Raw genomic sequence first — 25,274 nt, 5'->3', positions numbered from 1 at the left:
ATCTATGATCTATCCATCAAAATGATGTCATTTTTATTATTCATGCGTCCACTAAAAATACGAAATTTTATTATTTTAAATTTAATATTTTTTAAATTCGGTTTTAAAGTTTGAATTGTGAGTTGGATACCCACAATTTGTGAGTAGACAATACCTTCATTTTGCAATAATTCAAAATTTGGGGTACTCGTATACTCACGGTGAATATCCACTGAGGTTATTCGAGTACCCACAAAGGCCATGTGAGACGGGAGTGCACATTAAAAAATTTTAAATTTCAGGGTCCGGTACCCGCATTTTACAGGTAGGGTACCCGACCTGCCTCGAATTTACATAGTATTATCTAAGGCAGTGGTAAGGATGATAAAGCAAAATAGACAAATAAATTAGCCTTATCACCCCCATTTGGTACCATGTATTAGAAATATGGGTAGTCCATATTAATAAATTCGTGGTCCGATGGTAAACTATTGTTCCTCACAAAAACGGAATTCCGATAAATTGGTGGGATAATTAATCTTAACCTCGAATAATTTTTTCTTGTTTTAGTTACCCTTATCTCTCTTAGCTAGTGTTTGGGCATCTGGGAGGAATGTCGGCAAGGGATAAGAATGTTGTTTCAATGAGCGGTCGTAGGGTGGGGTGAGGGTCGTCGACAGGGGCCGGTGGTCGACGGCTCAATCCTAGTCGAACCTTTGATGCCTGAGTTACATAGCATACTGCGAGAAGATTCACAAGCTATGGTTATCCCATGAGATGCTCATTCAAAACCTTTTTCCGATCAATTCGAGAAAGAGATAAGCAATTTATATATATATATATATATATATATATATATATATATATAGTGAATATCATATATTTGGTGGCAGTTATAAATATATAAAAAAATTATGAATAAGAGATGGTTAGCATGAATAAGTAAATATTTTATGGGTTAAGTACCAAATACCCCCTATCGATGTCGTCCCTATCACGTACATGACCCTATAGTCAGGGTAAGCGCTGTTTACTACCTCAACGTGGCAAAATCTAACCAATTTTCTCCCTGCGTTTTAACGGTGCTTAACACCGTTAGAATAAATATATATTTTTTATTTTTAATTAAGGTGGGCCCCAACTTTCTCCCCCCGAGTCAGAACTCACTCCCGAGTTCTGACGAGTGGAACTCAACTTGGACCAACTCAGTCACGCCTCACCCTCCAATTCCCCGGAAAAAGATGAGGAAGACGCCGTCGGTGAGCTCATCATCGGAAGCCTCCGCCTCCTCCAACTCGTCCCACCCCCTCTTCTTCTCCTTCAAATCCTCCATCGACTGAAACAAAAAAGAATCCTCAAAACTGTGACACCTTCGCTGCTCTGTCTCTACAACTCATCGAAGCCATAGCCGCTGCTACTCCTTCAACTTCTGTGACATTGCAGCCTGCTCCTTCAACTTTTGGGGATGTGGCCACCGGCCCAACACCATACCCGACATCTATTCACTTTTTCAATTTTCCCCCAATTTCTTTATTTCCTCTCTCTCTCTCTCTCTATCATTTTCTTCCCGGTAGATCTATGCTATGGGTTGAGGCTCTAGCAATCGATCTGCACACATGAGCCGAGCGGTAGGCAGCGACGCCATTGACGACGACGGTGCCCCAAATTTTGGAGGAGATTTTGAAGGTGGCCTGGAATTTGGGAGGGGGGAGGGGAGGAAAAGGGGTTTTTTCATTTTTATTCAATAGATCTGCTTTTTCACTAAAGATTTGAGGTTTTTTTGTTGTTGTTTGCTGATGGTGATGGAGGAATTTGGTGAGATTCCGGCGATGAAATGGTGATGGAATATGGTGGCCTGGAATGGTGATGGAAGAAGACCGGCGATGGTGAGATTCTGGCTCGGCGGCTCAACGGCCTCTTTCGCTGTCACCTTAATTAAAAATTAAAAACTAACGGTGTTAAGCACCGTTAAAACGCGGGGGGGGGGGGAGGGGGGGAAATTGGTTCGATTTTGCCACGTTAAGGTAGTAAACAGCGCTTACCCTGACTATAGGGTCCTGTACGCGATAGGAACGCCATCGATAGGGGGTATTTGGTACTTAACCCATATTTTATTTATATTTTTTTCAAATTATTATCTATATAAAAAAAATATATTCACATTCTAGCTCTATAAATGACTCGAACCCCCGAACTACTAATCATAGGAGAAGTATCTTACCAACAAATTACCTTCATCGTCAATATTTTATTCATATAATACACACAAACATATAAATGAACTAATATAATTGTACAGATATTATATTTATTTGTTCAATTCGATTATCTATTGTTCATAATTTTTTATGTGTTTATGCATATGTTATTCATTCTCACGTAAACATTAAAACATCTATACTATATTAAAAAAGAGAGTTTCCAATTTGAAATCAATTTCAAATTAATTTCAAAATTGAGTGGCAGTTTTGTAGTTATAATAAAATTGAAGATTTATGTTTAAACTATATACTTTTCTATTTATTTTCATTTTCTTTAACTTCTTATTTGTTGTTCTTTCTAAAATTGTGAAATTCGATTAATTATAAAATATTTAATATGCATATCAAATTAAAGATCACGATAAGAGCTTTAATATGATATATTTTATGAAAATATTTGATTTAAAATGTAAAAATTAAATTTTTTAAAATATTAAAGTTTTATAAATTTCTCTCTCATCTCTCATCTTTTTTTAATAAATATATTTTTAATTAGTATTTTATTTTTATTTTTTAACTTATTTTTTTGTTTTTAGTTTTCATAATATCAAATTTTATAATTATGATTTTTTTTATTTTTTCAATATTCAATTCAAATACATTCAATTAAAATTAATTTTTTTATTATATTTATAAGTATAATAATTGAATTAGTATTAATTTTATATAAATATAAAATTTAAAGATGTTTTCCCGTGCATGCACGGGATGCAAATGCTAGTATCATGTATATAGGGGTTGGTTATTAAAAAAAATCACATTTTATCGTGAAAATTGAGAATATTATATTAATATATAAAGTTATTACATTCACCGACAAATTAGCTAGTTGTCCTTGCAAAAAATGAAAGAAAAATAAAAATTTTGCTCAATCTACGATCTAAGCACATGTGTTGTATTCATCAATTAAGATGATGCATCCACTATACATCTTCATGATCGAAGGGTTGAGAATGGTTTTACTTAGAGGAGCGAAAATTTCACCTGAGTTCGAATTCTAGAGGGGGCGAAAATTTCGCCAACAAAATATGTTATTCGTAGATTTATATTGATTTATTCGTTATTCTAATTTCTCACGAAAAATAATATTCTCGCTCGATCTCAATCTAACACACACACACACACACACATGTATAGAGTTAGGTTATACTAGGCAGGGCCGGCCCTTATGTTAATTTGGTGGGGCAATGGCCTAGGGCCCCCAATTTTTGGGGGCCCCAAAATTTAGGCCCACTTGTATTATATACCATACAATAAAAAAAAAATTATTTACCTACTTTCTATTTTCTAAGCAGCAACCATAAAAAAAAAATTATTGAAAATCTCATCTCTCTCATAGCGGCTCTCTCACGCTCTCTCTCTTAACGGCTCTCTCACGCGCTCTCTCTCTCTCTCTCAGAACTCTCGTCTCTCTGCTCTCAATCTCACGACTCTCTCTCTTTCCATCTCTCAACTCTCTCCTCCATCTCTCACTCTCAACTCAATTGTATTGAACATCTGCTCTGTTCTGCCGCTGCCGGCGCCGGGAAGCGGGGAAGGGTCCGAAGGGAGTTCTGCTCTTTTCGTATCACTGTGCTCCAGCCTCAAGTGGTCGCCGGACGTCGGTGCTCCGGCCTGCTGCTGCCTCGCCGGTTCAGTTCTACAGCAGAAATAAGCCGGTGTGTTGTTCCAATTTTAAATTTAATTGCTTTGAGGCTTATGGTATTTTTGGTGGATTTGTATTTGATTGTGAAATTGTGATTATAATTTATTTGTTATAGTGGATATTGCTAATTGTTATTGTCTTATTGAGGTTGAAGTTTATTGTGGTTATTATGTTGCCTAGAATATATGCATCGGGTAGTCAAAAAAGAAATAAAAGAAAACGAATTGATGAGGTGATTAAAACTAAAAAAGAAGCCATTCATAAGTTTTTTATACCTAGTTCTAGTTATTCGGTGAAAGAAGTTGATGTGATTGAAAATGAAGAGATTGATGCTACTATTGAGAATGATAATGATAATGGGAATGAGAATGAGATTGAGAATGAGAAATTGCATATAGAAATTGATGATGCTGCTTTGAATATATTTGATCCAAGAACTTGGGATAAATATTGATAATAAAACTAGAGATATCTTGATAGAGAAAGGTCCCCTAAAAGAGTATAATCTCATCATTGTTTTCTAGTTTATTGCACTTTATAGTTAATATTATAGGGGCCCCTTTTTTCCTTTTCGCCTAGGGCCCCCGGAATGTCAGGGCCGGCCCTGATACTAGGAATTATTATTTTCGTGAGAAATGAGAATAACCCAATATAAATCTACCAATAGACTGCTTGTAATGTACGCTCCAAGATTCGAATCCAAATTTAAACAATTATTCATGCATTACAAGAAGCTTTTTCGTCGTATATTTATATTGACTTATTCGTAGATTTATACTGACTTATTCGTTATTTTCTTTTTATACGATAAATTTGAATAAATTAATATCAGTCATATGATTTAAATATATGATATTCTTGATTCATTCTTATTTCTCACCATATTTTTTTTCTTTTTATTCGTTAATTTTCTTTTATTCGTTATGTTCATTTTTTTTTTCTAATTATTATTCTTCTTCATTATTTGTTATATCAATTATACTCTCTCTATCTCACAAAAATCTAAACAATTGAGAGTGACACGGGTCTTAAGAAATGTTAGTTGATAGTTATTGTAAATGGAAAATGAGTTCCACTTTAGAAAGTCTTATGAAAGTATTGAGTTAATTGAAAAAAAGTAGTGGACCATGATGATTTTTTGTGAATAAGTATGAAAACGATGGATAAACAAATAAGGAGATAGTGTACAAAAATGAAAATGTTCATATTTTTATGAGACGTCCCAAAATGACAAATTGTTTATATTTTTGTGAGACGAAGGGAGTAATATATTACCAAAAATATTTATTTGGAAATGAAAGGGAAAAAGAGAAAATGAGAATATGAGTTAAGAAAATCACAATAAGGATCTTTTATTAATCTGAATTGAAAGTATTTCAATTGACTTTGTCTACTAAATTAATGTCCGCCAATGAAATTCTTGAATTTTCAAATTTGCATATTTGTTAATTATTTGTTCGCTTATACTGTTTATATAATTTTATTAACTGTATTTGTAACTGTAGTATCTACTGAAAAAAGTTTTCAAAGCGTAAATTAATAAAATCATACTAAGGTCATCAATATCACAAATTAAAAAGATTGAATAGTTTGACAACGTTATTTATTGAGAAAAATATGTTAGCAAAATATTGATGTAATTATTAATGCATTTGCAAATAAATCATTTCTGATGATATTGTATAATGTGTATTGTATTGTACGTGATGATTAGAATGTAAAAGTTGTACATGTCATTAATATTTTTTTTATTATTTTATCCTTCCATGAAATAACTTCATCATAGTAGTGGACACATGTTTTAAGAAAATTTAATTGTGTATTTGGTAAGTTGAAAATGAGCCCCATAATTTAGAAAAAGTAGCGACAATTAGTGGATTTATGCGGATCCACTAATGGCAATATGTAGAAATTTTAAAGGTGGTAGTTAGTGAGATTATTTCTGAAGATGGAATAGAAAGATGCTTTGTGGAGGGAGTATCTATTTGTAAATAGTTTGAATTTTATACTCCCTCCGTCCTACGAAGCATGACACAATTTTCTTTTGGTTTGTCCATCGAAGCTTGACATGTTACTAAAAATGGCAAAAAATTTACCATTTATTCACCTTTTCACTTTTTCACCTACCACGTTTAACACACAAAATACCAATTTTTTAATTCATATGTCGAAAAGAACTAGGTCATGCTTCATGGGAGGGAGGGAGTATAAACTTATCACAAAAATTCTCCTGTCAGGCTTCCTTCACCATGCGAATAGGATATTCGCGTGTCGACCTGACCTGTCCCGCTTTGCTCCATTTAATTATATTATATAAATGATATTTTAACTAACAATAAAATGATATTTTTATTAAAAAACAAATGATACTTTTTTTTAAAAAATGTCATTTGCTTTTATAAAAAACATAAGGTGCAAATTATCTTTTGTATTTAAGAAAAGTATCAGTTATTGTTGAACAAAATTTTATACTCCCTCCGTCCCAAAGGAAATGTCCTCCTTCTTTTGGGCACGGTTATTAAGGATGCATAATCTGCCTAATCTAGTAGAATATTAAGGAAATTTCAGTTTCTACTAGATTAGGCAGCATATAAGATTCAATGACAGATTGTGCATCATTTCAGTTTCTACTAGATTAGGCAGATTATGCATCCTTAATAACCGTGCCCAAAAGAAGGAGGACATTTCCTTTGGGACGGAGGGAGTACTTTATTTATTGTTATTGATAAAAGTGTCATTTCTTATTAATGAAAGTTTCATTTATCATTAGCAAAAGTGCATTTACGTAATATAACTAAATAAGGTGGAACGGCGCAAAGTGACAATAGGTCAGGTCGGGTTGGGTCGGGTCGATGCGTAAAGTCCCGATCCACACGATGAGGGAGGCCTAACAGAAGACCAACTCCAAATTTTTTGGGCACATTTTCTTATTTTGCCTATGCCCAAAAAATATGAGTGAGGCTAAATTTATATATCACCATACAAGTTCATATACAATTTAAAAATGGGTTAATTGATAAATTATTAAACTTTCAATAAATTCTTATATTGTACATTAATTTTAAAATTTATATTGAAATTATTTAATTATTATTTTTTCTCATTTTGCATAATTTTCATTTTCTGGCGTAATGACATGACATAAATATGTCAACATGGAAAAATAGAATCGATCGTATTGTATAATTAGATGGAAGCGACGTCATTTCAAGAATAAACTTTGGTCAAAAATTTGATTAATATGTAAAATGAAAATATATATATATATATATATAAATTTTTTAACATTAATGTATAAAATAAGAATTTGCTGAAAAATCAATACTTTATATACAATTAATTCCCTATAAATATTTAGTTCAATCGTATATATAGAATCGATCGTATGGTATAATTAGATGGAGTACTTATTATTGCACACACGATGCTCATAAAAAAAATAAGTCCTCCAACCAATAGGTTAGGGGTTCGAGTCACCCTAGAAGCTAGAGTGTGAGTGAGTTTTTTCCTTTCTTTAGTTGTAACAATTTTTTTAAAAAAATTATTGCACACACGACTTGGTCCCGCTTGTATCTAAGATTCATGGTTGGGGCCGTAAGAATCCAAACATGAAACGGAGACTAGGACAGCCTTTGTCCGAATTCGGAATTCCAACCTGGAATCCCGAGGCGTGCTCACACCACAACCTCCCATTTCAATCTTTAATCACATAAATTCACCAAAATCAATATTCGTGTTATCGGCAACTCGAAATCAAAAGAGGGCCTCGGTTTTGGAATAAAAATCTCGGCGAAATTTGAGGTGCAGCGGAGGATAAGCCAAACTAAGCTGAGGCCCTTATAAGATGTTGCAACCAATCTTCATTATCGAATTTGGGTTTTCTTGAGAGATTGAGAGAGATGATGGAGCTGTGTTTGATGGCTTCGCATGGCTGCTACCCTCCCGGATTGGGCGTTGGTTTCCATCCAGAACATGCTTCCAGCAGGGTTTCCGATGTGAGGATTTTATCACGACTCTATCAATGGATTCTTGCTGTTACTTTGTTCTTCTATTCGATTTCATTTTTCTGTTTTTTTAGAGGGTCTGAAAAGTTCAATTAGGCTTTGATTGTGCTATGGTGATGATTGAATTGTTGTTTTGGTGTTTAGTTTTGTTCGTTCTTGTATGTGGTAATTCTAATATGTTTTTAGCTTAATCATCTAATTATATAGTAAGTTTTTCTTGCTTGATAGATTTGAAAATCTTCTTCTTGCTCGTGATTGAACTGTTTTCCCATGGTTATGATGTCTGTTAAGCCTCAATTGCAGCCATTTCTTATTTTGAAGCAATATAAGTGTGTGTGTGTGTGTGTATTGCACTTTTTGAGCAAAATATTGGCCTTGTAACGTGTTTCTTGCGTATATATTCCTTTATCATCTGTCTCTGCCTTAGCACTCAAGTTCATCGAGTCGTAAAGGGATGTATAGATTCTTCGTCTAGCTATATTCGTTCGTGTTTGGGCATCTTGTAGTCCTCATTTTTGTGTGATTGCCTTTTCTGCATGAGCACAAATGTGTTCCATCATTTCCTTTTTGAAGTGTCAAGCTCTTGCTTATGACTTAATCGTGTTATTTGTTTCATCTGTATCTTTGTTGCAGGAATTTCATCATTTTCTCCCCTATAACTGGTCGAAACAAGACCTTGTTGATCCCCTGTCGTTCAATTTAAGCGGCCTACAAAAGGAGGAGTGGAGATCCCCTAGTGGATTCTTGGATTCTAATCACTTGTTCAGATTTGAGTCGACGTGTAGGAGACCTGCAGTCATTGATTTTCAAGGTTCATATATCTGAAATATGTTTGCAACTGTATCATATATACATAGTCAAGAATGCGATAGTTTGGATTCAGATTTTGATGGTATTGAAATATATACTGACTTGCTCTTTGTTTTTTGAAGACAGACACCAATCTTGATTCTGTACTTTTTGGCTTTGGGATTGTTGAACGATGTGCAAGTCACGAGAAGATCTTGAAGCTGCTTACATCTGGATCAATTGAAGGAGAAGATCCCCTGCTGAATTTATCGATGCTCTATGATTTAACGGGACCTCAGTCACCCATTGCACATTTGCCTCAGCTTAGATACGAAAGTCAAACTATGCAGAATCTTATATATCCAACTAGGGAACTCTATATCAAGGAACCATCCTTGGACTTAGCCGACAATAGAAGCTATACCAGCACTGAAATGGCTGATATGCTTTCAATTATCTCCAACATTCATTCACTGAAGAACACGAAAAAATCCAGCAGGCAGACGATGCTGGTCCCTTATTTTGAGAGGTATAACTTTATTCTTTGTATTAGCTACCTAGCTTGTCTACAACATTACATCTTTATAGTTGCACGACAGTCGTGTCTCAGGGTTCAAACTTTCCTGCTGTTCATTTCCTTGATATATTGTCATGTCCACTTAAATTCTTCGTGAATCTCATTGTTTTCTTTTCAATTAACAGGCGCAGAAAAGCAAGTGCTAGTACTAACGCATCAAAACTCACAGCAACTGAGAAAGTTAGGTCTCCCAAGAGGTAACAACATGCCTGCATTTAGTTACTCGAGATCTTTAAGTATCAAAGTTTCTCTATTGATTTGATGAATTTTGTTACTTGGTAACTAATGCGAACAATTTAATGACCTACACGGCATCATGCATGAATGTGTGAAATCAGATGCTCATGAGCATCATAGCATACAAACAAGAACATACAAATAAATTTACTATCTTGTTTTGAAGCAACATTTTTGGTAATTTTAGTTTTCCTTTCAAGAGGTTGTCTCAAAGATAGCACACGATCATGCAAATACTTTTAGTAATTTGCTCATGTAAGATGTTTTATTGCAGCCACGATAGGGTGAAGGAGAAGACACCACGGAAAAAGAAGACAACGAGGGATGCCTACAGCAACAGCTACCTTCATGCTTGCGAAAGTCTTCTCTCTGTAATTATGGACAGGAAGCAGCCCGGTGGAAACACAATCCTCTCGTTGAAGAAATCCAGTCCCCAGCTGCCTCGACTTCTCACCCAGTTCTCAGCCAGCATTGCCGGGACTGGTATTGCTGTCATTTTATCTGTTCTCTGCAGGGTTGCCTGCAACCGGCTCCCCTTGTGCGCATCCAAGATTTTGAGCACCGGGTTGGGTTTAGGTCTTGTGTGGCTCTCTTGGGCCGTCAATAGGCTGAGAGACACGGTTATCTCTATCAGCAAAACTTCTGGCAAAGGCGAAGGTAGGGAAGAGGAGATGGTGAGTGTTTTGGACAGAAACTTGAAAGACATTTGCTTCAGGGCGATCGCGTTAGTGGCGGTCGTGGCTCTCAAGGTAGCCTAGTCCTAGTTAGAGAAAAAGGCATGTGGGTTTTAATTAACGAGATGCTAACCTCGTGCTGCACAACATTCTTAGATGTATATTTGGTAAGATGTCTGAATGTAATCAGTGCCTACTTTGTCCCAAATTTTGCTCTTCTCAGCTTCAGTTTTGCTCTAAGATGATTGCTTTCAACAACTATGCACTTTCTATTTCATGCATTTAATTTCAAAATAGGATAAAATGGAATTAATTAGTCATGGACAGAAAACCTAATATACCTTTAGGAGGCGTTTATTTTGGAGGATTAGCCTTGATTGATAAGAATAGTATGACTAATTTCTTGTTTACTTTGATGGATTGAAACTTTGAGATATTCGAAAGCCCTTGATTATTATTATTTTTATATAGCCCTTGATTATTTTTATTATTTAAGTTAGTTTTACTTGATTCTTATCCCATTAAAATGATGAGATTAAAGAAATACTACTCTTGAAGATAAAAATACTCAATCATGCAAAGTAAACACTCCCTCAATAGTTTCATGTGTAAATACCTCCATTGGCATCTACTCTTTAGCTTCAAGTTCCCTTTTACTTTTTCCTAATTTGTAAATGTTAATGAGAATGATGACTTCCGTGAATCGTGTGTTTTATTTCATACTTCATTCTTTGTTGATTAGAAAATAACAATAACAGTAACACACCACAAATGGCCTTCTTTCTTGTTATTGCTTTGTGAAAGAAAGAATTACAGTGATGAGCTTTGAGCTCTAAACAATGGCTACGCTTAACTCTCACCATAAAACTCACAATTACAATCTTATCACTCAAGAAAGAAGAAAGAAATAATTGCCCCGCATACTTCACGAAGACCACGGCTTCATGCATGACTCTAACTAACTGCACTTGAATCTTCGCAATTATGCATAATTTCATAACACTCCTATGCTTATATACAAGCATAAACTACATGATTCTTGTTCTTGTTTTTATTAAATTTACACAGCGTATATTTTAAAATAGTTTGTGTTATATACCATACAATATACAAGTATAACAGAAAAAGAAAAGGCTGAGAGGACTATCTGCAAGGCTCCTAAACCAGCAGTTCCAAACCTTAATCGAACCCAGACCCCATAATCGGGCACCGGAACCGGCAGTTTAGGGACGGGAACCAGGGCCGACTCCAGTTACTATTCATCTATATGATCCCATCTTACCAGCCTAATAGGCGATCCGCGAGAAAGATGTCCTACAAAATTAACTGCTCTTCTAACATAATTAGACGATGCATGAATGACTACAATAGTTGGCAGAGCAATGCAATTAGTAAGTTTACCAATGCAGGGCAAAATTAATTATTCATGTTACAGATTGGAAATACATGATTGATACTTTATAGACACAGCGAGTCACTACAACAACTTGTGCTCCTCCTAGTTTCTCAATGCAGCAGCTTGCAAAAAAACAAGTGCCGATAAACACATTTTAATGACCTATTTCAGCAAACGCTCTTCGTACGCAATCCCTTTCTCATGACAAAAGGCATACAGGGTAAATTAAATCGTCTCTTCGCGTATAAACTGTATCAACTCATAACTTTTGAAACAACTCCAGCACCAACAGTTCGGCCACCTTCCCTCAGGGCGAATCTTTGTCCTGCCATTAACAAAATGATATCATAAATCAATGAAACAAGAATATGTTAGACCAAAGGTAATTGAAATTTTAACAAATTCATGTTTAAGGAATTTAATGAACATTTGTTTTTTTTTTGTTAGAGAGAATGAGTAACATTTCAGATAATATAGACTATTATGTACAATGCAACCTTTAAGAAAAATAAATAAAAATCAACAGGAATAAGAGCCACTGCTAGTCTGCTACAGAAAGCACATAAAATACAAAACCAGAAAAAAAATCATGGTTTCACAAAACAGGCACAATAAGTACCTGCATCAAGAGGAACCGGGTAGATAAGCTCAAAGACAGCAGTTACATTGTCCCCAGGCATAACCATCTTCACATTTTCGGGTAACTCGACTTTACCAGTGACATCAGCTGTTCTCAAGTAGAATTGAGGTTTGTAATTTGAGAAGAAAGCTGTATGGCGACCCCCTTCCTCTTTTGTGAGGACATATATCTCTGCCTCAAATCTTGTGTATGTCTTAATGGTATTTGGTTTTGCAATTACCTAAACAAAAGATCCACAAAATAAATCAATCAAAGAAATAGTGAGTTACCAAAGGCAGGGGTTATTTTGAGTTTCAAAGGTGATGAAGCTTTTAGTATCAACTTTAATATGCATGAGAGAAGGCATGCATCTAGTTTATGGCAATGCAAATATCAGCTTGGGTTGAGCTACTCTGGTTAGGTAATAGATTGAACAATAAAGTTCAGTGTCCCCAATATTACTCCACAGTGGGATAGTGAATGTCAATTTTGGGTTTAATGATGCACATGAGCATAAGACAGAGCACTACTGGGTTATGGGCAGTTTTTATTTTATATACCATGTACCAATGAACAGGGTAGAAGGCCATATATAATACAAAAGCCAGAATTATATAAGCAGTTCAGGTATGAAGCTCTTGCTATCAATTCACCGAACAAAAACCAAGATTGGGAACTCTGAACCAAACATCTACCCTATGTGCAAGTACCATAGCATTAGACAAAATGGAATTAGAAAACAATAATAGCATATACAGAAGTTTCAAGTGAAAGTTTCATATGACAAAACAGTTTCCTATATGTGGAACTAACCATCCCTCTCTGGATATCATCACGTTTCAAGCCACGTAGAAGCAAACCAACATTGTCACCAGCCTGGCAAGAGGTAAATTTTGTCATCAAAGGCAACATAGCAAGACGAGGTCGAAAGCAAACAACAATCAAAACTATACCTGGCCATAATCTAAAGTCTTCTTGAACATCTCTACACCAGTTACTGTAGTTTTAAGTTTGTTCTGTATAGCAGACAGAGACACATCATAATGAGCCAGTTTGTATATTATTGAGTTAACATATTGCTACTTCAAGAGTATAGATTTCAGAATCTCAATTAAAAACATTCAACAAAATTGTTTTGCAAAAAAAATACATGACATCATGAAGCTAAATGCAGTGAGAAAATTTCATGGAGTATATAAAAGATTACCAAATCCCAATTAATAGTAAGTAAAAAAATTCAATAGTTAGAAGAAAAGAAAAGGAACAGAACATCATGGAGTTAGATGGAGTGAAGCCAAAAGGAAGTTGGTTTTGATTGTATTTGTAGTATAAATAGGCATGAGAGAGAGAAAGAGCTTGCAATCTGATTACTTACCTGCGACAGCCCTAATATTTCCACTTCCTCCCCAGGTTTGATTACACCCTGTTCCACACGGCCAGTTGCAACAGTTCCACGCCCCTTTGGAATACCGAGATGATGACATCAAGATTACAAAAGGTTCAAAGGAAGTAACAATATTTTCAAGAAAATTTTGCACTTTAAACTTAACAAGATCTCATTATTATACAATATTACAATATGCAAAACTTTCAACAATGCTCCACTCATATGTTTGATTAATCGATTATAAAATGCATTTAGTCAAAAATTCTAGGAGATGTTGATAAGAGATGACTTGGAATAGAAAGCTTAGAAGAATGCTTATTACCTGAATGGTAAAAACGTCTTCAACTGGCATCAAGAAAGATTTATCAAGTTGGCGTACGGGATCAGGAATGTATGAGTCTACAGCATCCATTAACTTTAAGATAGCCTGTTTCCCAATTTCTTCATTTTTACCCTCCAACGCAGACAAAGCTGATCCTCGGACAATGGGAATGTCATCCCCGGGAAACTTGTAGAAGCTAAGCAATTCTGTGAGAATTATTATATCATGTCAAAGAATAGTATCTATCAAAGGAATACAAAAAATCAGTTTCTGTATGACTTACCACGCAGCTCCATTTCCACAAGTTCCAGCAATTCTGGGTCATCAACAGCATCAACCTTATTCAGAAAGCATACAAGCGATGGCACACCGACCTGCAGTAAGTGTAAGGGTTAAAAGCGCGAAACAAGCAGCAAATATTAAGGTTTATATTTCCACTTCATGTTCAAAATCAAAACCTGGCGAGCAAGCAAAATGTGTTCCTTTGTTTGTGGCATTGGTCCATCTGGTGCAGATACAACAAGAATACCCCCATCCATTTGAGCAGCTCCAGTAATCATATTCTGATTATTGTTTAAAGAATATAACGAGTACCAAAAGACATGATTAGCACAGCAAATACGAAATGTTTACCCCGAAATTCTTTCAAGTTTTCCCTCGCATAGACGAAGACTAATTAACAGCAAGCAAGTTAACAAAGCTAAATCTCCATGGGGAAATGTAACTTAGACTCATAATAAAGGATGTATCTCCGGAAACTTATCAATGACATAGCTAGGATCCCATTATTTTCTCCAGAGAACATCTACACAAATAACATAAAGATGACCAAATAACCAGAAAAGATAAATAGAGTAATTAAAAATCAAAGCATAAGTAAAATTGATTAGAATAACATCATAAGTAAAATTTTAATATCTCACCTTAACATAATCTGCATGCCCTGGGCAATCTACATGAGCATAATGCCTCTTTACAGTCTCATACTCCACATGGGCCTGCAACAATAATATACACATTAACACAATAGAAGTATACTTGCAAAAGAACTAGGTGGAAAACAGAAAATAAGAGCCCACCGTGGCAATTGTAATCCCCCTCTTTTTCTCTTCAGGGGCTTTATCAATTTCATCAAAAGCAACAGCCTTCGCCTTTCCTTCTTCTGCTAAGACCTACATACTCATATAGCAAACGAATTCCAACACGCATGAGAACAACACGAGCTACCACAGTTAAAAAATTACTAAAGAACAGCAAATACAAGTTAAATTCTGTTATTCTTTTGACATCCTACCTTTGTAATAGCTGCAGTCAAGGTGGTCTTTCCATGGTCAACATGCCCAATGGTTCCCACATTGACATGAGGTTTTCTGTCATCAACAATCAAATTTACTAAATCAATGCAAATCAGCATTTTACTAGAGCAAAAAAAATTACTATCTCAATATTCATCCTTCTACTCATCCCAATATAGATCAGGTGCTTAAAATCAAATACCCATCCTCTCTAAATTTCATCAACCAGAACAAACTTCAACAACTATAACAACCACACGTTAATCTGAATATGAAACATTCCTTCACATCACACCAAAATGCTAACAGCAGGAAAAGGGGAAACAGATACGAATAGAAGGAAATCGGAATTACGTCCGAGTAAAGGTAGCCATGGATCTCCACCACGGATTGGGCATCTGATGAGAACCTATCGGCGATTCGGAAACGGAGAAGGGTGCGGCGACGGCGGATCCTCGGCAGCATGATGAGTAAATTTGGGGAGAGAGAGTGAGCAGTCGCTTCGAATTTATGTTCCTGAGCGCCACAGAGGCCATTTGGTGCAGTAGCAAAGTGAAGCAGTGATGCAGAGAGAGGGAAGAGAGAGTGAGGTAAGACTTGAGGAAGAATAACAAAGGTTTTTGGATGTCAGGGTTTTAGAACGGAGCTAGGGCTTTTCGGGCTTTGTCTAAAACGACATCGTACGGAGCCTGCTCCGGGTTATGGGCTTTAGGTCCTTACCGGCCCACGTCGAAGCTTACGTTCATTTGTTTTAGTAATTTCTTTTAAAACATGAATAGAATACACATTTTATTCAAATTATTTTTTTAAACCAGAAATCACTTCCTAATTAATACTCACTAAATTTTTATAATTAACTTCAACCACTTATTATTCAATATTAATAAGACTCTCTTCACTAAAAATATACTCCTTCCGTCCCATGAATGTTGACACGTTTGGTAAGGAGTTGTAGATTAGTGTTATAAATGTGTAGGTAATAAAGTATGAAAGTGATAAATTAAGAGAGATAATGTGATAAAGTATGAGAGAGAAGATAATAAAGTGATAAAGTAGGAGACAAATATGATAAAGTAGGAGAGATAATATAATAATTGTTACTATATTTAGAAACGTGTCAAAATTCGTGGGACGGTCCAAAAAGCAATATGTGTCAAGATTGGTGGGATGGATGAAGTATTTATTAAACTTTTAATAAAACTCTAGAACACACAATGTATCACACTCTTAATAGACATAGTATAATTAACAATGTCAAAGTTAATGTTCAATTATTGATTTTTTTTATTATTATTATTGGGAATCTTGTGCGTAACTATTTGATTGTGACGCGACTTATGCTCATGGTTCAAACTCATAAATGTGTAGTTTTTTTTTTTTTTTTTTGATCGGGCAAAGTCATGTTAGATGTTAGTAGTTAGTTCCCCATCCACTCCAAGAACCACCTTAAAAAATACTAACTTAAAAAATAGGGGTTATTGTCAGAAAATACATATACTTTGTCAATTTTCTGATTTATATCATGACCTTATAATTTGGCCATAAAATATATCAATTTTCAATTTAATTGCAATTATAACATGACTTTATAGTCTGGCCAGAAAATACACCAAGTTTCAATTTATTCTCAATTATAACATGACCATGTAATTAATTTAGTATAATAATATCAAGTTTAATACATTAAATATTTTTAATTTTCTTTTCATCTCACAATATACTATATATAAATACATATATATTTGATAAATATACATCTATATGTAAATAATATATAATATTATTTACTTTTTAACATAGTTTCTATTATATACGTACGTAATTTTTTAATTGGTCCTAATATTTTATAATTTCATAATTTAAATAAATAAATACTTATTATATATATAATATATTAATAGAATATTAAAATCAAATATATATATATATATATAACAATATATTATATTGATGGCTTACAAATACACACACACATATATATATATATATATTATGAAATAATTATTATGAAATAATTAATCATCTAATTTAATTTTTATAAAAATTAATCAACCAATTAAAAATATTTTATACATAACAATTTAATATAAATACAATAAATATTAATACATCTATGATGAAAATAAATCTAAATAAGGTCATGTTATAATTGAGAATAAATTGAAACTTGGTGTATTTTCTGGCCAGACTATAAAGTCATGTTATAATTGCAATTAAATTGAAAATTGATGTATTTTCTGGCCAAATTATAAGGTCATGATATAAACCAGAAAATTGACAAAGTATATGTATTTTCTGGCAATAACCCCTAAAAAATAATTTTAAATTTGAATCTTGATGAGTTTTAAGGCGAGAATCTCTTACACAATTTATTATTTTTATTAAATTAATTATATTTGTGGTGGTATAACAAAATATGACATTATCGCATATATTGAGAGATGCTTACTCTATAAGTATCAAAGTTGTGACATTAGAAACATGGGGAATTTCGTGTTAAATAAGCGAGTCATGAACCGAATTTAAATCATATTCAATAATATATGCTTTCATTATAAATATTATTCCCTCCGTTTTAATAATAATGTCCCAAAAAATGGGGCACACAAATTTAAAAAAATATAAATAAAATAAGAAAAAGATAAAATAAATGAAGAGAAATAGATACAGAAAATAGTGAAAAAGTAAAGAGAGAGATCAAATAAATGAGAAGATCTATAAATAAAATAGATAAAGTAAATTATTTTATTTTTTTGAGTTGTGACATTATAAATAGGATGCAAAAAAAATTGGGACGTTATTATTTGGAGGGAGAGAATAATAAAATTAGAGTATATATTTCATTGATATATATAAGAGTTTAGATCCAGAATTTCTTTTGGTTGCATAATTGCATTAACAGGGAGTAGTTTGGTTTTGTTTTATTTTAATCTGATTTTATATATAAGAAATTTTGTGAAATGGATGAAGAAAACTTCTATGTTTAATATTCACGTGGCCATTCGATGCCCATATACTTATAATGCATGCAATATTGCGTAAAAGTCATTTTTTTCACCCGAAGTAATGATTATTTTGTAACTTTTTCTTTTTAGGCTATCGTAATACAGACTTTATTTGACACGTTATATATTTTCTTCCTAAACTTATTTAACTAAAAAACAATATTTAAAACAAATATTAGATACATTCTTCTAATCTTTAGTTTCTCAGTAATTATATCTTTTGAAAATATGCAATTTAATCAATTTTTTAAAAATCTGTATTATTTTGAGTTTTTACAAATTTTCTTTGTTTCTTTCTTTTCTCTTGAATAAGCGTAGTAATATGTATGTATATACTCTCTCCGTCCCTAAAATAACTTCCTCTTTTTCCATTTTGGGACGTCCCCCAAATAACTTCCTCTTTCTTTCTTTCCATTTTTGGACACCTCCCCCACCACTAATAATACTTTATTTATTCTTACTTTTCACTTTTCACCACTCTCAATACTAATTATAACACATTTCACAACTTTCAATAATAATTATATCACTTTTTCTCCACTATCAATACACTTTACAACTTTTCATTAAAACATGTGCCGTCCCCAAAGAGGAAGTCATTTCAGGGACGGAGGGAGTATATATATATATATTCTATTATTTATTTATTTTCTTCAAAGGATCAATAGTGATTTCCCCATAATATATATATAGAGTAAAAAAGCGACTATTTTAATAGTGAAAGTAAAGGAAATTCCAAATGGTTGTAGCTTGTAAGGAGCTGCTTAACCTTGAAAGACACCACTCAATTTTCACATGATTGCAACTCAAGAAATATTTTCCTTCAAATATTCTCCATCTGTAAACACTTCATCGATCGTCTCATTCAACTTGTTAATGGATTTCCCCACATTTGTTATTTGCCAAATTCTCTTACATTCTATTGCAAAAGTTGAATCTTTCGAGTTTAAGTATCATACCGTTTTCAATTTTGGAGACTCGAATTCGGATACGGGAGGACTGGCTGCCGGAATCGCCTTTCCAATCGGGCCGCCGCATGGACAAACATTCTTCCAGAAGCCGGCCGGCCGCTTGTGCGACGGCCGTCTCATCACTGATTTTCTTAGTAAGTAACTTTATTTTATATATATGCATTACTTTCTTTTACGAAGTTTTAACGTTATATGTCACGGTATTTTTATATAAGGAATAGTTATGATTTGTGGTCTCAAATAATCGCTATATTTTAAAATATTCTTAATTTAATTTATTTTAAAAACCAACTTCCTCAATTTATTGAAAAATATGTGAATTCAAAATCTGTGGACGAATTGATAGACTACCTCAACTGGGGACATTTTTTTAGTCAACATAAGCATAAAAATGAGTATAATTTTGTCCCCAACTTTGATGTTGTTTGAAAAAATATTTTCATTTTTTTATATAAATCTTGAACTTTGATAGCAGTTTTAATTTATGGTATGAGATCTTAGGTGGAAAAAACAATAATCCATGGAAAATTCGTGCAATAATTCAACGAGATTATTCATCTTTTTATAATCGATTTTTCGAACCCGAGCCATAATTCGAAATGTCACAAAAATTGAAGACACAAACTAGCATTTGCATCCTGCACGGGAAACATTTTTATATTTTAATATTTTATAAAATTGATATAATTCAATTATTATATTTATAAATATAATAAAAATTTAATTTTAATTAGATATATTTGAGTTGGATATTGAAAAAATAAAAAGAAATAGAGAAGAATCACTATAAAAAATTGATATTATGAAAAAGAAAACAAAAGTTTAAAAAGTGAAAATAAAAATATAAAAGAATTGATAAATAGATTATTCGAAAAAGATGAGAGATGAGAGAGAATTTGTTAAAATTTAATATTTAAATAAATATATTTTGTACATTTTAAATCAAATATTTATATAACATATATTAAATTAAAGCTTTTTATCGTGATCTTTAATTTGATATGCATATATTAATCGTGTTATGTATGAACTATAAGAGACTGCTAATAAACTATGGCTCTATGATTATTTTTTGCAAATATATATTTTCATTAAGTATAAATTATTAATAATAATTTGAAACTTATTAAATACATATTGATCAATCACAAATATGACATTTGTGTTAATCGCAAATTTATTTATACTAATCTATATTAATATATTTTAATATAATGTAATATATATATATATATATATATATTATGTTGTAATTTGAATTCATATATTGAAAATACAAATCTAATAAATTAAGTGAATTAAAATGAGTAGCATAATTATTCTTAACAAAAAAAGCACTAGTCTACACGTAATTTGAGTGAAAATATATATACCACACTAATTAATTCATTTAACTAGCATTTGCATCCCGTGTAATGCACGGATTTTTTTATATATTTATAAAAAATTAATACAAATTCAATTATTATACTTATAAATATAATAAAAAAATAATTTTAATTAAATATATTTGAATTAAATATTGAAAAAAGAATTCACAATTATAAAATTTGATATTATGAAAAACAAAAACAAAAAGATAAGTTAAAAAATTAAAAATAAATTACTAATTAAAAAGAATTAAAAATATATTTATTCAAAAAAGATGACAGAGGAGAGAGAAATTTATAAAACTTTAATATTTAAACAAATTTTTACATTTTAAATCAAATATTTTCATAAAATATATCATATTAAAGCTCTTATTGTGATCTTTAATTTGATATGCATATTAAATATTTTATTATCAATCGAATTTTACAATTTTGAAAAAAAAAGTAACAATAAATAAGAAGTTAAAGAAAATGAAAATAAGTAGAAAAATATATAGTTTAAACATAAACCTTCAATTTTATTATAACTACAAAATTGCCATTCAATTTTGAAATTAATTTGAAATTGATTTCAAATTGAAAACTCCATTTTTAATATAGTATAGATATTAGTGAGTATGATATTGGAGATGTGATTTATTTTTAACCATCATATTATACATATATTTTCAAAATTGCCACTCAAATCAATTTCAAATTGAAAACTGTGTTTTTAATATAGTATAGATTAGGGGTGGTAAAACGGTTCCGGTTAATCGGTTTTAACCGTAATCGAACCGAAAAAACCGGTTTTCGGTTAACCGATAACCGGTTTTTACCGGTTCGGTTTGGTTATCGATTAGTGTGTTCATCACTAATCGGTTAATCGGTTTAACCGGTCGGTTAACCGGTTTATTTTATATTAAATTAATTAATTTATATTTTAATATTTTTGTTTAAATAATACATTAATATTTCAAATATCTATAAAAAAAATTTGTTCTAAATTATCATAAGTTATGAATTGGTACAGTAGATAAGACCTTATTCTTTCTTTCAAAGGTCAAAAGTTCAAATCATATTGCACACATTCTACAAATTTGAATTTTTTTAAAATAAAACCAGTTAATTCGATTAACTGGTTAACCGATTAACCGAATTAACCAGTTAAATTCGAACAAATTGAGAAATCGTGGATTAATCGGTTTGACCGGTTAATCGATCCAATAATCGGTTCGGTTAACGATTAGGGAACTTTAACTGGTAAACCGGTTTAGTTAAAACCGAGCCGACCGGTTTACCAGCTCTAGTATAAATGTTGTTGTCATATTATGCATTACATCAACTAATAAAAAACGAATTTTGAAAATGAATTTGCACACATGATCATAAATTCATGTCGAAATGATTTGTTTATTATTGTGTAGTGGATGCAATGGGATTGCCATTCATGAATCCATACTTGGACTCAGTGGGTGCACCAAATTTCAAAAGTGGATGCAATTTTGCAACTGGAGGCTCTACTATTCTTCCTGCCAAACCCAATGCCATCTCCCCTTTCTCCTTAGATATTCAAGTGGCTCAGTTTATCAGATTCAAAGCTCGAGTTCTTGATGTAATAACAAAGGGTACTCTCTCTCTCTCAGTTCTAAGAATATTGATTTGTTGTCTGCGTGTGTAGGCCAAGCGCTAAGGGGTTAACACCCTAAGGCGAAAGATCTTAGGTTCGAGTCCCCTGTGGCGCGGCCTTTAAATTTCTTTATTTAATACTGTTAATTTATATAAAAAAAGAATATTATTTTTTTTTTTACTTTTTAATTGATGGTGGAATTTTGGCAGACAAGAAGTTGCAGGAATTTGTCCCTTCACCAGATGATTTCAAACAAGGTGTATACATGTTGGACATAGGCCAAAACGACATCGACAGAGCATTTGGTTACATGTCCCAAGATCAAGTTTTTGCTCTAATCCCAACTATCTTGTCACAATTTCGCTTAAGAATACAGGTCATATTAATATATTGAATTTGTGGTGATATAAAAGTTCCTTACAAAACTACAATTTTAGTCTCGTATTTACAGAAATTGTACGGTGAAGGCGGCAGGAATTTTTGGATACATAACACAGGGCCCCTAGGTTGTTTGCCAAGAATCATAGCCACATTTGGGCAAAATGCATCAAAATTAGACCAATTCCAATGCGTTGATTCACACAACCAAGCGGCCAAGCTTTTCAACTTGCAACTCCAAAGCCTTTGCGCAGAGTTCCAACAACAATTCCCAGAAGCTAAACTGACTTATGTCGACGTTTACACCATAAAACTCAACCTCATCGCAAATTATTCTCAATACGGTACTCATACATTATATATATATCATAATATGCTAACTCACCAACTCGGGTATATATGATAACATGTGAGACCGTCTCACGGGTCAAGATCTGTACGTATAGTTGGATCATTCTGAATATAAGTATGACCGGTCTCACACATGTCATATATCTCATGCATTAACACCCATAACTTGGATTCATATTGTGCAGGTTTCAAGGAAGGATTGGGAGCTTGTTGTGGATATGGAGGGTTGCCATTGAACTATGATAGTAGGGTTATGTGTGGGCAGAGCAAGGTGTTGAATGGCAGTGTGGTGAGGGGAGACGCATGCACCAACACAACTCAATATGTTAATTGGGATGGAAATCATTACACTGAGGCTGCTAATCACTATATTTCTTCTCAAATTCTCACGGGAAACTACCTCCATCCATCTCCACTTTCACTTAAACCTACTTCATTTTTCTCCTTATTAACTGGATAAATATAAAAACCACGTGTAGCTCGTGCTATGCATATTGTACTCGTTCTGAATATAAATATTAAATCATATTTATTGTTTGTGTTAATAGGCAAAAATGCCCACTTCCTTGAGTTTTTTTGTAAAAATGCCATAAGTTATCATACAAAGCATTCTATGCCCTAATTATGTGAAGTACCTATTTTACCATTTGATGTTGATGGGTTTGATTGGTTTTTTGTGAAAGTCTTACACATTTGACCGATTTGATAGCCACCGGTCATAAAAGTTAACGATTTGACAGCTATCAATCAAGAGTACATATGATCGGTGGGTGGCTAGATTATGTGTCCGCTCGGACGGACACATGATTTTACCGGCCGGACACATGATTTTATCGGTCGGACACATGATCTGCCACCTAGATCATGTGTCCGTGAGGTGAAATTATGTGTCCGCCCGGACGGACACATGATCTAGCCACCCATCGTTCATATGTATTCTTGACTGATAGCTGTCAAATCGTTGACTTTTATGACTGATTTGATGGGTTTGCTTGGTTTTCTGTGAAAGTCTTACACATTTCACCGATTTGACAACTATCAGTCATAAAAGTCAACGATTTAACAGCTATCAGTCAAGAATACATATGAACGATGGGTGGCTAGATCATGTGTCCGGCCGGTAAAATCATGTGTTCGCCCGGGCGGACACATAATCTAGCCACCCACCGGTCATATGTACTCTTGATTGATAGCTGTCAAATCGTTGACTTTTATGACTGTGGCTGTCAAATCGGTCAAATGTGTAAGACTTTCACAAAAAATCAAACAAACCCATCAACATCAAAGGGTAAAATAGGTACTTCACATAATTAGGGCATAGAATGCTTTGTATGATAACTTCGGCATTTTTACAAAAAAACTTAAGGAAGTGGGCATTTTTGCCTATTAACACTTTAAAGAATAGGGCATAGAATGCTTATGTTTATAAAAGATGACATTTTTAATATAGAACTTAAGGAATAGGGCATTTTAAATTTTCACTCTTTATTGTTTTGCACCCCTCTTTGATTTATTTTATTTTAATTTTTAGGAGTTTGTAGTTCGTCGCAAATTTTAAACTTTAGCACCATTCGTGATAAAAATGAATAAATCCGACTACTATATTTTTTTGTTCATTGCTGGACACATGGTGTCGAGCTTAGGAAATTTAATCAACCTTTCATTAAAAATAGATAAAAATAAAAAATAAATATAAATACATGATTTTAAGTTTAAATAGATAATTCATTTTGAAAATAAATTTAATTCTTTTTTTTTGATAAATTAGATAAGTAAATAAAGAAATTTTAAAGACCGCGCGATGGAGAATTCGAATCCAAGATCTTAAGTCTTGGGCATTAACCTCTTACCACTAGAATCGAACCCATGACCTTAAGTCCTGGACATTAACCTCCTACCACTAGACCAACACATGCACACAATAAAATTTAATTATTAAATGCATAAAATGGTATTTGATGAGGACAAAAGTATGCATTTCCCAAAGAACGAAGTTAAAGCTGACAAATCAAGGAAGAACCAACCTAATCCGACCGTCAACAACGACGATGGCTTTGCAACAGTCCTCGTTATGCGAAAGCTGACAAATCAAATAAGAATCAACCTAATCTGACCGTCAACAACATTGTTGGCTTTGCGACTGCCCTGATTATGCGGAATTTGACAAATCACGGAAAAATCAATCTAGTCTGACCGTCAAGAGCGATTCTGATTTGCGACAACTCTGATTATGAGGAATTTAACGCTATCTTGAAAATATCACGTATCCAATAAAGTATGAGAATGACTTAAAAATAAGGATCGGACTCAAAGAATTTTAGTTCTAGAAGCAAATCCTATTCCTACAAAATCTCAAATTATTCAAAGAGTAAAATTTTGAAGTAGCCAAAATGAAGAATAAA

General features: G+C 33.0%; 3 protein-coding genes across 3 annotated transcripts; 2 read left to right on the top strand and 1 right to left on the bottom strand.

Annotated features, from left to right (window-relative positions):
- Positions 1 to 7,425: 7,425 nt before the first annotated feature.
- On the top strand, positions 7,426 to 10,406 carry LOC131016179 (uncharacterized). The gene is made up of 5 exons (XM_057944807.1): positions 7,426 to 7,880; positions 8,523 to 8,700; positions 8,826 to 9,207; positions 9,381 to 9,452; positions 9,767 to 10,406. The coding sequence occupies exons 1-5, from the start codon at positions 7,785 to 7,787 to the stop codon at positions 10,248 to 10,250; spliced, it is 1,212 nt and encodes a 403-aa protein (XP_057800790.1). The 5' UTR covers positions 7,426 to 7,784; the 3' UTR covers positions 10,251 to 10,406.
- Positions 10,407 to 11,537: 1,131 nt separating this feature from the next.
- LOC131016177 (elongation factor Tu, mitochondrial-like) lies at positions 11,538 to 15,824 on the bottom strand. The gene is made up of 12 exons (XM_057944806.1): positions 15,540 to 15,824; positions 15,185 to 15,260; positions 14,970 to 15,062; positions 14,814 to 14,888; positions 14,349 to 14,453; positions 14,174 to 14,264; positions 13,891 to 14,096; positions 13,557 to 13,640; positions 13,135 to 13,197; positions 12,995 to 13,057; positions 12,182 to 12,422; positions 11,538 to 11,887 (listed from the first exon to the last, which is right to left on the bottom strand). Exons 1-12 carry the CDS (start codon positions 15,719 to 15,721, stop codon positions 11,817 to 11,819), a joined length of 1,350 nt encoding a protein of 449 aa, XP_057800789.1. The 5' UTR covers positions 15,722 to 15,824; the 3' UTR covers positions 11,538 to 11,816.
- A 3,144-nt stretch (positions 15,825 to 18,968) lies between these two features.
- LOC131016176 (GDSL esterase/lipase At1g54790-like) lies at positions 18,969 to 23,417 on the top strand. The gene is made up of 5 exons (XM_057944805.1): positions 18,969 to 19,295; positions 21,941 to 22,141; positions 22,353 to 22,519; positions 22,595 to 22,865; positions 23,058 to 23,417. The coding sequence occupies exons 1-5, from the start codon at positions 18,986 to 18,988 to the stop codon at positions 23,330 to 23,332; spliced, it is 1,224 nt and encodes a 407-aa protein (XP_057800788.1). The 5' UTR covers positions 18,969 to 18,985; the 3' UTR covers positions 23,333 to 23,417.
- Positions 23,418 to 25,274: the final 1,857 nt, after the last annotated feature.

Source organism: Salvia miltiorrhiza, chromosome 3 (assembly GCF_028751815.1).
Source record: "Salvia miltiorrhiza cultivar Shanhuang (shh) chromosome 3, IMPLAD_Smil_shh, whole genome shotgun sequence".
NCBI lineage: Eukaryota > Viridiplantae > Streptophyta > Magnoliopsida > Lamiales > Lamiaceae > Salvia > Salvia miltiorrhiza.
This window is presented reverse-complemented; position numbering and strand designations above follow the sequence as displayed.

Bases quoted from the DNA above. Each gene is read 5' to 3' on its own strand.
- LOC131016176 (XM_057944805.1), top strand. From the start codon at position 18,986: ATGATTGCAACTCAAGAAATATTTTCCTTCAAATATTCTCCATCTGTA. The intron at 22,142-22,352 runs GTACTCTCTCTC...GAATTTTGGCAG, and splicing joins TCTTGATGTAATAACAAAGG to ACAAGAAGTTGCAGGAATTT. The intron at 22,866-23,057 runs GTACTCATACAT...CATATTGTGCAG, and splicing joins CGCAAATTATTCTCAATACG to GTTTCAAGGAAGGATTGGGA.
- LOC131016179 (XM_057944807.1), top strand. From the start codon at position 7,785: ATGATGGAGCTGTGTTTGATGGCTTCGCATGGCTGCTACCCTCCCGGA. The intron at 7,881-8,522 runs GTGAGGATTTTA...TCTTTGTTGCAG, and splicing joins CTTCCAGCAGGGTTTCCGAT to GAATTTCATCATTTTCTCCC. The intron at 8,701-8,825 runs GTTCATATATCT...TTTTGAAGACAG, and splicing joins TGCAGTCATTGATTTTCAAG to ACACCAATCTTGATTCTGTA.
- LOC131016177 (XM_057944806.1), bottom strand. From the start codon at position 15,721: ATGGCCTCTGTGGCGCTCAGGAACATAAATTCGAAGCGACTGCTCACT. The intron at 15,261-15,539 runs GTAATTCCGATT...TGTTGATGACAG, and splicing joins ATGGCTACCTTTACTCGGAC to AAAACCTCATGTCAATGTGG. The intron at 14,097-14,173 runs GTAAGTCATACA...TAATTCTCACAG, and splicing joins TGTGGAAATGGAGCTGCGTG to AATTGCTTAGCTTCTACAAG.